This window comes from Eurytemora carolleeae, unplaced genomic scaffold, assembly GCF_000591075.1.
Source record: "Eurytemora carolleeae unplaced genomic scaffold, Eaff_2.0 scaffold388, whole genome shotgun sequence".
In the NCBI taxonomy this organism is placed as follows: domain Eukaryota; kingdom Metazoa; phylum Arthropoda; class Copepoda; order Calanoida; family Temoridae; genus Eurytemora; species Eurytemora carolleeae.
Window position 1 is genome coordinate 111,611 of NW_019396279.1, and position 13,618 is coordinate 125,228.

Consider the following 13,618-nt stretch of genomic DNA (forward strand, 5'->3'; position numbering starts at 1 on the left):
GAGAAACCTGGTGTATCCTAAGGTATACTGTATACCTGGAATACCAGAGAAACCTGGTGTATCCTAGGGTATACTGGATACCTGGAATACCATATAAACCAGGTGTATCCTAAGGTATACTACTGTATACCTGGAATACCAGAGAAACCTGGTGTATCCTAAGGTATACTGTATACCTGGAATACCAGAGAAACCTGGTGTATCCTAAGGTATACTGTATTTGGAATACCAGAGAAACCTGGTGTATCCTAAGGTATACTGTATTCCTGGAATACCAGAGAAACCTGGTGTATCCTAAGGTATACTGGATACCTGGAATACCAGGGAAACCTGATGTATCCTAAATACCCTGGATGCAGCTGACAAATCCTAACCTCCTATTTATGTTGAAGCCTAGGTTAATACTCTGTAAAGGTGATGAGAGAAGAAATGAATTCATCCTTCTCATGTATAATTATGCACTGTGCAGGCAGATCTTTACCTCACAAATTAGATGAGAATGTGACAGAATAGTGGGGGAAAAGGAGGGGGGAANGGGGTGATAGGAGAAGGAGGGGAGAATAGGAGGGGTGATAGGAGAAGGAGGGGAGAATAGGAGGGGTGATAGGAGAAGGAGGGGAGAATAGGAGGGGTGATAGGAGAAGGAGGGGAGAATAGGAGGGGTGATAGGAGAAGGAGGGGAGAATAGGAGGGGTGATAGGAGAAGGAGGGGAGAATAGGAGGGGTGATAGGAGAAGGAGGGGAGAATATGAGGTAGGATTTTTTAGATTCTAGAACTGATTCTTAATAGAAATATTATTTCTAAAGTGTATATATACATTGTATACTATATGCTTGAGTGTGTAAAGGCGAAGTATGGAAGGATGGAAATTATCCAAAACAGAAAAAAATTCAGAAATAAAGATTTAAAACAATTTATTTCATCTTCATTCATGATATCTTCCTTAAATGCAGATATTGGGGAACTATGATACTTAACACATTTTTCAAATAGTTTACTTTCATTCATACGTTTTATGTAGTTATATGTAGGTAGACGTCTCACTTTTTACAAATGAAAAGTCTAAATTCGACTTTTGTATATTTTAATAACGATAGAATTATAAAATATAATTATTTGATTTATACAAGCTCTGGTTAGGAACTCAAAAATAAATTTTGAATATAGATATTCACGATAAAGCTTAAAATCTTATCAAATTGTTTATTATTTTACCAATTTACAAAATAAATAGATGTTTTCATAAATCAACGTTTTTGTGATTTGCTAAGAAAGTACGTAGTCTTGAATACTGTATAATTAGATCTGACAACCAACCCCTTGGCCTTCCTTGGAGAAATAATATGATTAAACAGCCAGGTTTAAATTTACCAGGTCCAGGAGTGCTCATTGATATGTACATTGTACAATGTATGTTTGTCCATGGTTAGAAATGAAAATGGTAAACTTGAAAATGAACCTGAAGAAAAAATAGAATCTGCAGGAAGAAAAATCAGAAATAATATTCATAAATTATGACCTTTAAAAGTAAAGAACTGTATGAATAAATTATTGTCAATCTTGGTGAGGAAGATCAGAAGAAACAGTAGAAGTGGAATAAATAAGGACAGATTATTAAGAAAAGGTATCCGGAAAATAACTATGATGGAAAAGTAAAGCTAAAAATCAGGATTTGTGATAGTATGTAAAATACGGGAAAGATTATTCAAGAATTGACTGTCGAATTATAAAGAAAGCAAAAGAAAAAAGATGAAGGAACAATGAACAAAAGATGAAACGGAGATGGAAGAAATAGGATAGAAAGAAGAAATGAAGATGAAGGGAAGATGAAAGCAAGATGAAAGTAAGATAAAACTGAGATGAAAGAAATAGGATAAGAGGAAGAAAAGAAGATGACGGGAAGATGAAACAAAGATGAAACGAAGATGGAGGAAAGAGGATAGGAAGAGGAAGGGAAGATGAAGGGAAGATGAAGGGAAGATGAAACTAAGATGGAGGAAAAAGGATAGGAAGAAGAAAAGAAGATGAAGGGAAGATGAAAGGAAGATGAAAGTTAGATGGAGGAAAGAGGATAGGAAGAAGAAAAGAAGGTGAAGGGAAGATGAAAGTAAGATTGAGGAAAGAGGATAGGAAGAAGAAAAGAAGAAAATAAAAGGAGGAATAAATTAAGATGAAATGAAGAAGAAAGGAGGACGAAAGAATAATGAAAGGAAGAAATAGGAAAAATGTAGAAAACCTAAGAACAGTGAATGTGATATTAACCCCAAAATGTAAAGATCTGGAAGAAAATATAAATAATAAATATAGATAGAAAATATTAGTGTGGACGAAATGAAGATATTGGATGATAAGTCGATGTCGGAGAAACCATTGTCAAGAAAAGATGTTATATTATTATGTTGTGCTATATATCAAATCAGTTAATTAAGCTCAGTCTGGTTCTCCTCTTATATCCGTGTTGAGACTAATCGACCGAAACCCAGAGAGAAACCATATTGTTATCTGGTGCAGAGCAATGCAACTTTTTATACCAGCAAAGTAAACTTTATACCTAGCATAGTAAACTTTATACCTAGCAGAGTAAACTTTATACCTAGCAGAGTAAACTTTATACCTAGCAGAGTAAACTTTATACCTAGCAGAGTAAACTTTATACCTAGCAGAGTAAACCTATAATGTAGCAGAGTAAACCTTAAACCTAGTAGAGTAAATCTTTGGCATAGCAGAGTAAACCTTTTACCTAGCAGAATAAACCTTTAACCTAACAGAATAAACCTTTTACCTAGCAGATTAAATCTTTTACTTAGCTGAGTAAACCTTTAAGCTAGCAAAGTAAACCTTTAACATAGCAAAGTAAAGCTTTAACCTAGCGAAGTAAACATTTAACCTAGCAGAGTAAACTTTTAGAACTGCAGATTAAACTAATAATTTTTATTTAGCAGAGCAAACCTGTAATTTAGCAGAGTAAAACTATAATATAGTAGAGTATAATCTACCAAATTAAATCTATATTAAGCAGTGTAAACCTGAAGAGAGTAAATGTACACTATGTAGTAGATGCCTTACTCCATAAGAGTCTCTCAGACCCATATCAATCCAGGTACATTCAATCCCTATCGTTGGTTTACGAGGCATAAGGGTTAATCAGTTAAACAACTCTTGAGCTATCAATATCAAACACGGACAAGATCTTGTAAACTATCAATGCCAAACACAGACACAATCTCTTGAGCTATCAATGTCAAACACAGACACAATCTCTTGACCTATCAATGTCAAACACGGAAAAGATCTTGTAAACTATCAATACCAAACACGGACACAATCTCTTGAGCTATCAATGTCAAACACGGACAAGATCTTGTAAACTATCAATGCCAAACACAGACACAATCTCTTGAGCTATCAATGTCAAACACAGACACAATCTCTTGAGCTATCAATGTCAAACACGGACACGATCTCGTAAACTATCAATGCCAAACAGGGGCACAATCTTGAGCTATCAATGTCAAACACGGACACGATCTCGTAAACTATCAATGCCAAACATGGGCAAGATCTTGAGCTATCAATGTCAAACACGGACATGATCTTGTAAACTATCAATGCCAAACAGGGGCACAATCTTGAGCTATCAATTTTAAACAGGTACACGATCTCGTAAACTATCAATGCCAAACATGGGCATGATCTTGAGCTATCAATGTCAAACACGGGCATAATCTTAAGCTATCAATGTCAAACACAGGCACGATCTCATAAGCTATCAATGTCAAACACAGACAAGATATCATCAACTCGTTTGCTAAACAAACAAGGAACGATTACTTTTTTCAATGTAATCTAAGTGGAGTATTTTCCAACTGAGTATATTTTTGGGTTGTAGATTACAGATTAAGTTTAATAGACACAATTACAAGTTTTGTGTCGTTATATATAAACGTAGTTAAGCTATGGGAATGTATGGTGTACCCTGTATGATCTAGACTATATGGGAATGTATGGTGTACACTGTATAATCTAGACTATATGGGAATGTATGGTGTGCACTGTATAATCTAGACTATATGGGAATGTACGGTGTACACTGTATAATATAGACTTTATGGGAATGTATGGTGTACACTGTATAATATAGACTATATGGGAATGTTTGGTGTACACTGTATAATCTAGACTATATGGAAATGTATGGTGTACACTGTATAATCTAAACTATATGGAAACGTATGGCGTACACTGTATAATATAGACTATATGGGAATGTATGGTGTACACTGTATAGTCTAGACTATATGGGAATGTATGTTGTACACTGTATAATCTAGACTATATGGGAATGTATGGTGTACACTGTATAATCTAGACTATATGGGAATGTATGGTGTACACTGTATAATCTAGACTATATGGGAATGTATGGGGCCTATTCATGGAATATTTTTACCATGAATGATTAAAGGTGAACTGGAGGCTATATATTAAACTATGCATTGTTCCCTAGTATCTAAACACTTTTCAGAGATAAACCATTAAACTTAACAACCCTATACGCGTAGTTCCATACTCATGTTTAATAAAACCCACTACATTTACAACCTCCCCCTCCCCCTTCAATCCCTCCTCTTTCTTCTTAATTTTTCTTACAACTTAAGCAATTTGTTTTCTTTAAGGGAAATTTTTTTGAAAAGTTTCTTTTGAGAGTTTTTTTTTTCTTTTATAACCCTCTTGTCCGTTTTAAAACTATATGTTCTTAAACAAGGTTAAAATGGAATATAATGAACAAAAGAAAATATTTCCTGAAGTCTGATTTTTACCGTCAAATTTGTAAGTGCAGATATCCAGATAGTTCCTGGAATTACAAGATTTTCAGCAAACATTGAGAACAAAATATAATCTTATCTGACTACTTTTCACACAGGGTGTCCTCAAATATAATCTTATATATCTGACTACTTTTCACACAGAAAACAGTCTGCCAAGGCTGCACGGATCAATGATCTGTCAGTAGTTGTGTGTGCCGCCGCCCACCCCCGCCACCGCCGCCTCTTGCCGCCCAATCAGGATGTGTCGTATGTGCCCCCTGCTCGTGTCGCCTCGAGTCCTGGTCATGCCCCCTTGGCCTGCCCTGTCCGGGCGGAGCTCACCCCGAGACCCGGTAAGGTTCACTAGTCGCCTGTCGCCCTCTGATCCACTAGTGGCGCTTGGCTGGCCTTACGGTATCGGCACACTTACAGATTACATCTCATTTTCTAGAGGTGAGGCAGTCTGGTCAAAGGTTCTGACATTGCTTGCTTAGGAAGCTGTAGAGTGAGTGAAGGCCGGTAAGGTCAGGTATACACATGCTTGAATAAGATGTAAGGTTACGACACCTGAAACCTACCCGCGCACCACCTATATTTACAAACAGTCAACATTCTCGACCCCACGGGTCAACAGAAGCCGACCTTTCCCTACCTTCCTCTCCCCTTTCCCCCTGTACACCGGCAAATGCCAGGGATGGCCCTGGTTGCCCCACCCACCTCGGTCTGGAGGGATCCGAACCTTCTCGCCTCCTCCTCCAACATCCTCCCGTCGATGTCCATGGCCATGTCCATGTCCAATCAGTCCTTGGGTGGGTTGTCCCCCACTGCACCCCTGGATGGGTCTCCCTCCCCCCTTGGCAACAACAACAACAACAACAACACTACACCTATCCCTTGTAGTGATGCGTCTCAGCAGAGCTCCGACTCTGAAACTATTGCAGCTAAGGATGAGAACGGTCAGGAGATATCATGTGTTGTCTGCGGAGATAAATCCAGTGGAAAACATTATGGACAGTTCACATGTGAAGGTAATTAATAATAATTCAGATTTACAATATTTCTTTTCAATGTTTAGCTTTAAACTTCTTCACTCTACAGTTTGCAGCACTGAGTTCTTACCACAAACTCGAATTTTCTAATCCCTATATCTTTAAACCTTTGATTTTTCAAAATTATAAGACTAATTTATCTAACAGGATTCATTGTTTGAATAATCAAAGGTCTGCGACATCGGGTTGCAAAGATACAGGGATTAAAAATCAAAGTTTGTGGCAGAAACTCAGTTCTTTTAGGAATAAACTATAAGTTTAAATGACAAATTTGATCATTTTAATTGTATTTACACATTTAATAAAGAATGGTGTTTTTTGGACTAGAACCCAATGTCATAAAGATAAAAATTAAAAATTAAAACTCAAAAATTGTTTTTAATATCTTAGAAAATCAGAGTTTGTGGCAACGACATAATTCCTTTGAGTTTGTAATTTGTAATTATCCTTTTATTGAACATATGTTTAGAATTGTTTATTAAAAAGGTTTAGGTTATTTTTACTAGTTGGTAGAATCTGTTTAAACTTTAATAAACTTTAAAGTAACTGATTACTCTAATCTTTATATCTTCAAAGCCTGATATCATTTACATTTGATATTTCAAAATATGAGTTCTGTTAGACTAAATAGTTAAAATTTGAAATATCAAAAGTTGACACCATTAGGTTGCGAAGAGGCGAGAAATCAGTTGCAGTTAAAAAATGAAGCTGTCGGAGGGAATTTGACCATATTTAGACAATTACAAGTTTTGAATAATCTTATGAAAGGTTTAAACTCTATGAACTGTTTGAACTCTGAAATTGTTATGGATGCATTCTGAAACTGGTATTCAAATTAGTCTGAATAATGAATCATGATATTTATTAATAGACTAATTAGTTCAAACTAGAGTCAATTTGAATTTAAGTGTTTAATGTTTCTATAGATAGTTCACACATTACTCCATGTAGGATTAAACATACGGAACATATTTCTCCGGGTATAGGATTATACACAGGGGAACAGGTGCAAACATTCCTTGCCTTTAAACTCTAATTTAACAAAATAAAAAGCTCTCCGTGTGAGAACCTGATTATAGTCTTCATACTCATCCCTGAAATGTATCTGAACATTTTGCACATATTTTGGAAAGCTCCCTGGGAAATATGTATTTACAAATACTTTGCAAATAATTTGTACAATAAGGTTGAAACAGGAAGGGGTTGAACAAGGGGAAGGAGGAGGGGTTGAACAAGGGGGGTTGCTGAGGGGTTGAACAAGGGGGAGGAGGAGGGTGATGAGGTGTTGTACAGGGGGAGGAGGGTGGTGGTGAAGGGTTAAACAGAGAAAAGGATGAGGGTGGTGAGGGGTTAAACAGAGGAAAGGAGGAGGGTGGTGAGGGGTTAAACAGAGGATGGATGAGGGTGATGAGGGGTCGGCCAGAGGGAAGGAGGAGGGTGGTGATGGGTTAAACAGAGGAGAGAAGGAACAAAAAAGTAAGGAGATTAAGAATAATTTTTCTGGAAAAAAATGTTTTTTTTTTTTTGGAAATGGGTTGAATTTTATATGATTGGTTTGTTAATAAATATTTACTAAACAGAATCCTAGTCTTATAGTTTCAAGAAGTTAAGATTTAGGATGAAGTTGAACAGAGAGAGTTTTGTTGAATGTGTGGTCTAGTCGGGTCCAGCTGAATAGGATAATTCCATCCCTAACTTTGTATAGTGGACCCCAAGAGTAGAGAAAAATAGGTTGCTTTCTATTGTACTCTTTTTTGTTTAGTACCTACCCAACCAAACAATAGATGGGGTGCATACAAACCTAAATACTTACATTCATAAATATACTAAATAGCATAGTTAGATTTTTATCTACACATACAAATATATATTAAGTATAAAAACTTACAAATTCGAAGATGGGACCTGTGGCGGCTATGAAAGTCGTCTTTCCTAGGAAGAACCTTTCGCGGCAGGGAGAAGAATAGAGGAGTTTCCAGAAGCCACGTCATATATATATATTTTTCTACTTTGTAACTTTATACTTTAAATATAGTTAGTCGTTATCTAAATCCTCGTCTTATTGCTATCCGCCAAAGGACCAATGGAATTGAGTCTTTGTCACAAACTATGATTTTCTAATCTCTATATCTTTGTAATCCAATGCCGTAGACCTTAGATATTTCAAACTATGAATTCTGTTAGATGAAAAAATCTAAGTTTGAAATATCAAAGGTTTACACCATCAGGTGGAAAATTTATTGATATTAGCAAATCAGAGTTTGTTACAAAGACTCAATGAATTTGAACTAGTTCGCTAAACTACCTACCGTCGATTCTTATGTGTATCCTGATTCAAGATATGTGGTTGAACCGTCTCTAGACCTGGCTCAAATTCATTAAATCCGGTCTCTGAATAAGAATAGAAGGATGTTTGCTTGATAAACACATAAACTTGAAAATGAATACATTGTAATGAAAAAAAATAATTATACCTATTAAACATTGTATTTAAGGTTTATCTTGCAGACGAGTAAAATGCCTTGTTTTTGCTTTAATGGTCCTTAATTATTAGACATTACTTATTTTATCAGGCAGAATTCAAATATATAAACTCTACAAGGAAAAACAAACAAGCTTACAACTTAAAGGGAGTGTTCCCCAATTTTAAAATACACAAAATATTTGAACTTTTCAACTTAATAAAAAATATAAGGAAACCACTATGGAAATTTTCACTAAAAGACTCAATCGTTCAGGAATATCTTTCAGCTGTGAGATAGACTTAATTCCAAAAATGAGTATTTAATTTAAGCAATATAAAGCAAAAGAAAAAGACGGATTTGAAAATAAAAAGGAAAAAAAATAAGAAAATCTCTTAACAATGAGATAAAATGAAATAAAGGAGTAAGAAATAAAGCTGGATTAACAAAACAGCTTTCAATAGAAAGAGCAAGGATAAAAAAATTTATGAGGAAAGTTAAATATAGATTAAAAGTTGGTTAAAGAGACTGTAAGCGTTTTTTCAAGATGGCAATGCCCGATTTACAATGTTACCCTTGAAACTTTAATCTGATAAATTTTTTTGAAGATTTCGTCGTTTTTCTGACTCAAAAGTGTGTTTTTTTCTGTGAGTTGATGTCTATTTATACCTGATCAGACAAATTTAAAGAGTACCGTTGTAAACCTTACATTGCCAATATTGCATGGAGTGTCGCTTAAAATAACACTTTCAGTCCCTTTAAGATTATGAGAGAAAGATTGAAGGGAAGAGAGAATTGTTTCCCAGTAGTTAGGTCATTATCAGATTGTTAGAGGGATAGGACTGATGGTTTAGGTTTTTGCATGGTTAGGTAGGAGAGAGAAAAAACTGTGATATGATGGAGGATGGATGGTTGGAACGTGTGCTCAGCACGGGATAGAAGGATCCGATGGATCAAGTATAGATTCAAGACTGATATATCTCATCTAGAGAAAGGTTCAATTAAACGTTCTAAACAATATCCAGGGTCAGGGATCAGCTTGGAACTAGGTTTCAGGGTCTCTCCAGGCTTGAAGAAGGGGATTTTATTTCAACAATAAGGCAGGGTTTACAAAAATGCACAAACAAATCAAACCACATAGGAATCAATACTAGAGAAATGTCTAATCATCATCCTATGAGACCAAGATAACGGATTGTAGAATGGTTTAAGTTTGGTGTAAATCTAACGGTACAAGTTCCTCGAAAGAATGAACAATAGGTAATCATGTTTACTCCGATATTACCTGTCATACCGCCCTTTGTCTCAGAACCAACCTGTTTCCGGGTATCTAGATAACCTAGGAGTAAATCTAACCCAATTTATTACACAAGTTCAGGTTTAAAGTTATCCGATAGAAATTATTTATTGAACTAGTGAAGTTGCAAAGGAATTGAGTCTTTGTCACAAACACAAATTGTCAAATCCCTATATCTTTAAAATATCAAAGGTGTTCGACATTTGGGTTGCAAAGATAAAGGGATTAGAAAATCAGAGTGCCAAAGACTCAATTTCTTGAAGTATTTCTTAAGTCTTTACACGCTTAGGTTTACTTTCAAACTGCAGTTTTAAATATTGAAAACTTTAAAGAGTTGAGTATCAGTATATCAACAAATGTTAGATTTGAAATTGAGATTATTCAATTTATATTTAGAAATTGTCAAGTGCAAGGATTAAAGGAGATCAAGCAACAAATACAATATTCAAATATACATAATATTTGATGGATTTGTGGGAATAGAAAGCCAATATTTTCAAGCTTTTTGTAGATCAAATATAGCCACAATTTTGCATTTTTTTCTTTTTCTAAAAATTGAATGAATTCTTACACAGCTAGAGAAAGAGAGAGATTGAGTCTGAAACACACAAATATTAACAAGACTAAAACTTGTCAGTTTTTATATTTTAGTAAACTATGAAATATTAAACTGAAACCCAATGTACCGCTTAGCAGTGAAATATGAACGATGTCTTAAAGACGTAGTTTTCAATTTTACGGAAATAACTCAACGCTACGAACTGTGTGCGGGGGGGGATGATCAATCTATTCATTGAAAAAAAGATTAAACAATTTTTTAATTTCTTTATCATTTTAAAATAAATATTTAGATTTATCATTAGAAGGTTTTTATTTGGAGACCTCAGGGGAATTTTGCTTTAATTTGAACTGACCCCTAATTTACCTTTGGAATTTTCTTCTTTGTTTATGCAACATAAATGCGCAGGACACTTTTGTAGTAAACCCACAGTTAAGAATAGTCGGTTTTAAACGAGAAACACATGATTATCTCATTCTTTGTTGAGCAGAAAAAGCTTTAAAGAGTTAAAAACCGGTAATTGACTCTATAAATGGAGAGTATATGTAGTTACCGACTATCTAGGAAAGATTTGTTAAGTTGAACATCTTTGCATCTGAGAATGAGTGGAATATATGTTTTCAGGGTGTAAGAGCTTCTTCAAGAGATCTGTGAGACGGAACCTGACCTATCAGTGCAGAGGAAACAAGAACTGTCCAGTAGATCAACATCATAGGAACCAGTGTCAGCACTGTAGGCTCAAGAAATGCTTCAAAATGGGAATGAAACGTGAGGGTAAGATTTTTAAAACAAATTCAACTTCCTTCCGTTTAAATTCCTTACCCCTCTCTCAACTAAGTCCGACTTTTAAATTTGATTGATACGTAATTAATATACTCCGAAACTTATCATATATTCTCTATATGCACCCCCTGTAACGCCTAGCCACCCCCCCCCCCATTCCTCCTCTTCAATAGATCTTCCACAAACCCTTGCCAACAGAAGATAATTTATCATCGTCTTCTTGGGACAGATCTTGATGGTTTTTATATTTCAGCTGTTCAGCGTGGACGGGTTCCTCCAACACAGGGAATGCTTGGGTTCGGGTTCGGACCAGATCCGTTCGGCGGAGCAACCTATCTTTCATCCTATATATCCCTACTACTCCGAGCTGAACCCTATGCAACTAGATATGGACAAATCCAGATGGCGTCTAATAATATGATCGGGATTGATAATATCTGTGAGTTCGCAGCTCGTATCCTTTTCTCCGCTGTAGAATGGTCTCGGAATATCCCTGGGTTCCCGGAGCTCCAGGTTACAGATCAGGTTGCACTACTCAGATTAGTCTGGTCAGAACTATTTGTACTCAATGCTGCTCAGTGTAACATGCCGCTACATATTGCTCCGCTCCTGGCTGCTGCAGGATTACATGCTGCTCCTATGGCAGCTGACCGGGTTGTAGCTTTTATGGATCACATTAGAATATTTCAAGAACAGGTTGAGAAGCTAAAATCTCTTCATGTTGATGCTGCTGAATATTCTTGTATGAAGGCGATAGTTCTCTTTACTACAGGTTAGTTTTCAACTTTTTTATTTAACAATTCTTCATATTTTCTAGATTTTAGATTTTTAAATGATGCATTATTTTAGATGCTATTGGTCTATCGGATGCATCAATAGTGGAACAGTTACAGGAAAAATCTCAGTGTGCTCTGGAGGAGTACTGTAGAACCCAGTATCCTAATCAACCCACCAGGTTCGGAAAACTTCTCCTACGTCTCCCCTCCTTGAGAACTGTATCCGCCTCTGTGATAGAACAACTATTCTTTGTGAGATTAGTTGGGAAAACTCCGATAGAAACCTTGATCAGGGATATGCTCCTCTCAGGGAACACCTTCCAGTGGCCCAGCATGACGACTGGATACTCAATGTGACACAACGCCCTGCTCCGGCAGGTCTCAGGGATGCTTCCATGATATTCGGCCCCATCGCCGTTTCTTCTTCCCCCTCTCGGTAAAACCTCTCCAGTTCTTATAGGGAAATCCTCCCCACCCCTCTCACAATCCCCCTCACCTACATCCTGAGGATCATCCCTGGCATTGAGTCACGTGGTTCATCTTGTCATAAAATCCTAGTTCGGAGAGAACAAGAAACCTGGTGTGCAAAGAGAAGAAATCACACGAGGATTCAAAGTTCCAAACCTGCAACTCATGCTGGATACATTACTAGGATCATCTTTCAAGAGGATACAAACCCGTGGCGCTGATTCTGCCTTGTTGAACTGAATATATTGAGAATGACTGGTGAGAAAGGGAACACCCAGACCACGGCGAGGCCACGTTGATATTTCTGAAACTAAATGTCGTCTTCCTTGCGATAACACGAGTTGCACTCGAACGATACCAAAGATTTGTTCAAGTCAAATACAAAGTGTTTGAAGATAAGTTTATTTACACCTAAATTAGTCGATGTTTTAAATCTATAACTGTAAGAAATCTACCAATGCAACACAAAACCCGGAGAAATTAATATTTTTATCAAATGGATAAACAGGATGCAGCCCCTTATATTCAAAACAAGAGGTCTGGGTCTATCGTAGTGTTGGAAAAGGTAGCCTGTCAGTAAAGGAATTGAGTCTTTGTCACAAACTGTGATTTTCTAATCCCTATATCTTTGCTACCCAATGTTGTAGACCTTTGACATTTCAAACTATGACTTCTGTTAGATCAAATAATATAAGTTTGAAATATCAAAGGTTTACGACAAAGGGTACAAAGGATATAGGGATTAGAAAATCAGAATTTGTGGCAAGGACTCAACTCCTTTGTTTGATTTTGGAATAAAAACCTCTTTCATCAATAATTGCCATTGTCCAATAAAACTCCAATCCATTTTTTAATCAATCAATTCCTGGTCATCCACCGGACACCCTGTCAGAACTAGTATACGGCTGCCGGTATTTTATGACACCCTGTATTTTTTTCAAAGATTTCTCACTTTGCAAATTTGAATTGTGTATTGTTAGCACACTGTGGTAGATTTCTTTACATTCGTATAATATTATGCAATGTGTTTTCTGTACCCCCTCCCCCTCACAATTCTGGAAAAGAATAGTAATAATCATATCAAGAATCAACTCATTACAACCGCGTTAATACAAAACTTTTTAGTTTATATATTTTAAATGATTTACTTTTTTCCAGAATAAACTGGGTGAAAATTTTAAACATTCCTTAAAAACCTCAGGCCTACTGCCTGGACCAAACAGGGTGTCGAAAAAAACTCAAGAAAACATTTTGATTTTCAAACCTGTAACTAAATGCACCAAAAATTTATCGATATTTGATTCTAGTCATTTTAAAGGATTAAATGTTTTTTTTTCTAAACCGGGGCATTTACGTAATTTATTAACTAGACACCCTGGTGTTCTTTAGTGCTGTGATATTAAGTTCTCGAACCT

The 13,618-nt window shown here is 36.1% G+C and overlaps 1 protein-coding gene across 1 annotated transcript; it reads left to right on the plus strand.

The window, feature by feature from the left end:
- The first annotated feature begins 5,194 nt into the window (after positions 1–5,194).
- On the plus strand, positions 5,195–12,599 carry LOC111700025 (nuclear receptor subfamily 2 group F member 1-B). Its single transcript, XM_023470836.1, has 4 exons — positions 5,195–5,837; positions 10,801–10,950; positions 11,213–11,731; positions 11,809–12,599. The coding sequence occupies exons 1-4, from the start codon at positions 5,495–5,497 to the stop codon at positions 12,090–12,092; spliced, it is 1,296 nt and encodes a 431-aa protein (XP_023326604.1). The 5' UTR covers positions 5,195–5,494; the 3' UTR covers positions 12,093–12,599.
- The last annotated feature ends 1,019 nt before the right edge of the window (positions 12,600–13,618 follow it).

What these genes read in the sequence shown, in the direction of transcription:
- LOC111700025 (XM_023470836.1), top strand. Translation starts at nt 5,495, where the DNA reads ATGCCAGGGATGGCCCTGGTTGCCCCACCCACCTCGGTCTGGAGGGAT. An exon ending in TGGACAGTTCACATGTGAAG is followed by an intron (nt 5,838 to 10,800) that starts GTAATTAATAAT and finishes ATATGTTTTCAG; the next exon opens with GGTGTAAGAGCTTCTTCAAG. An exon ending in AATGGGAATGAAACGTGAGG is followed by an intron (nt 10,951 to 11,212) that starts GTAAGATTTTTA and finishes TTTATATTTCAG; the next exon opens with CTGTTCAGCGTGGACGGGTT.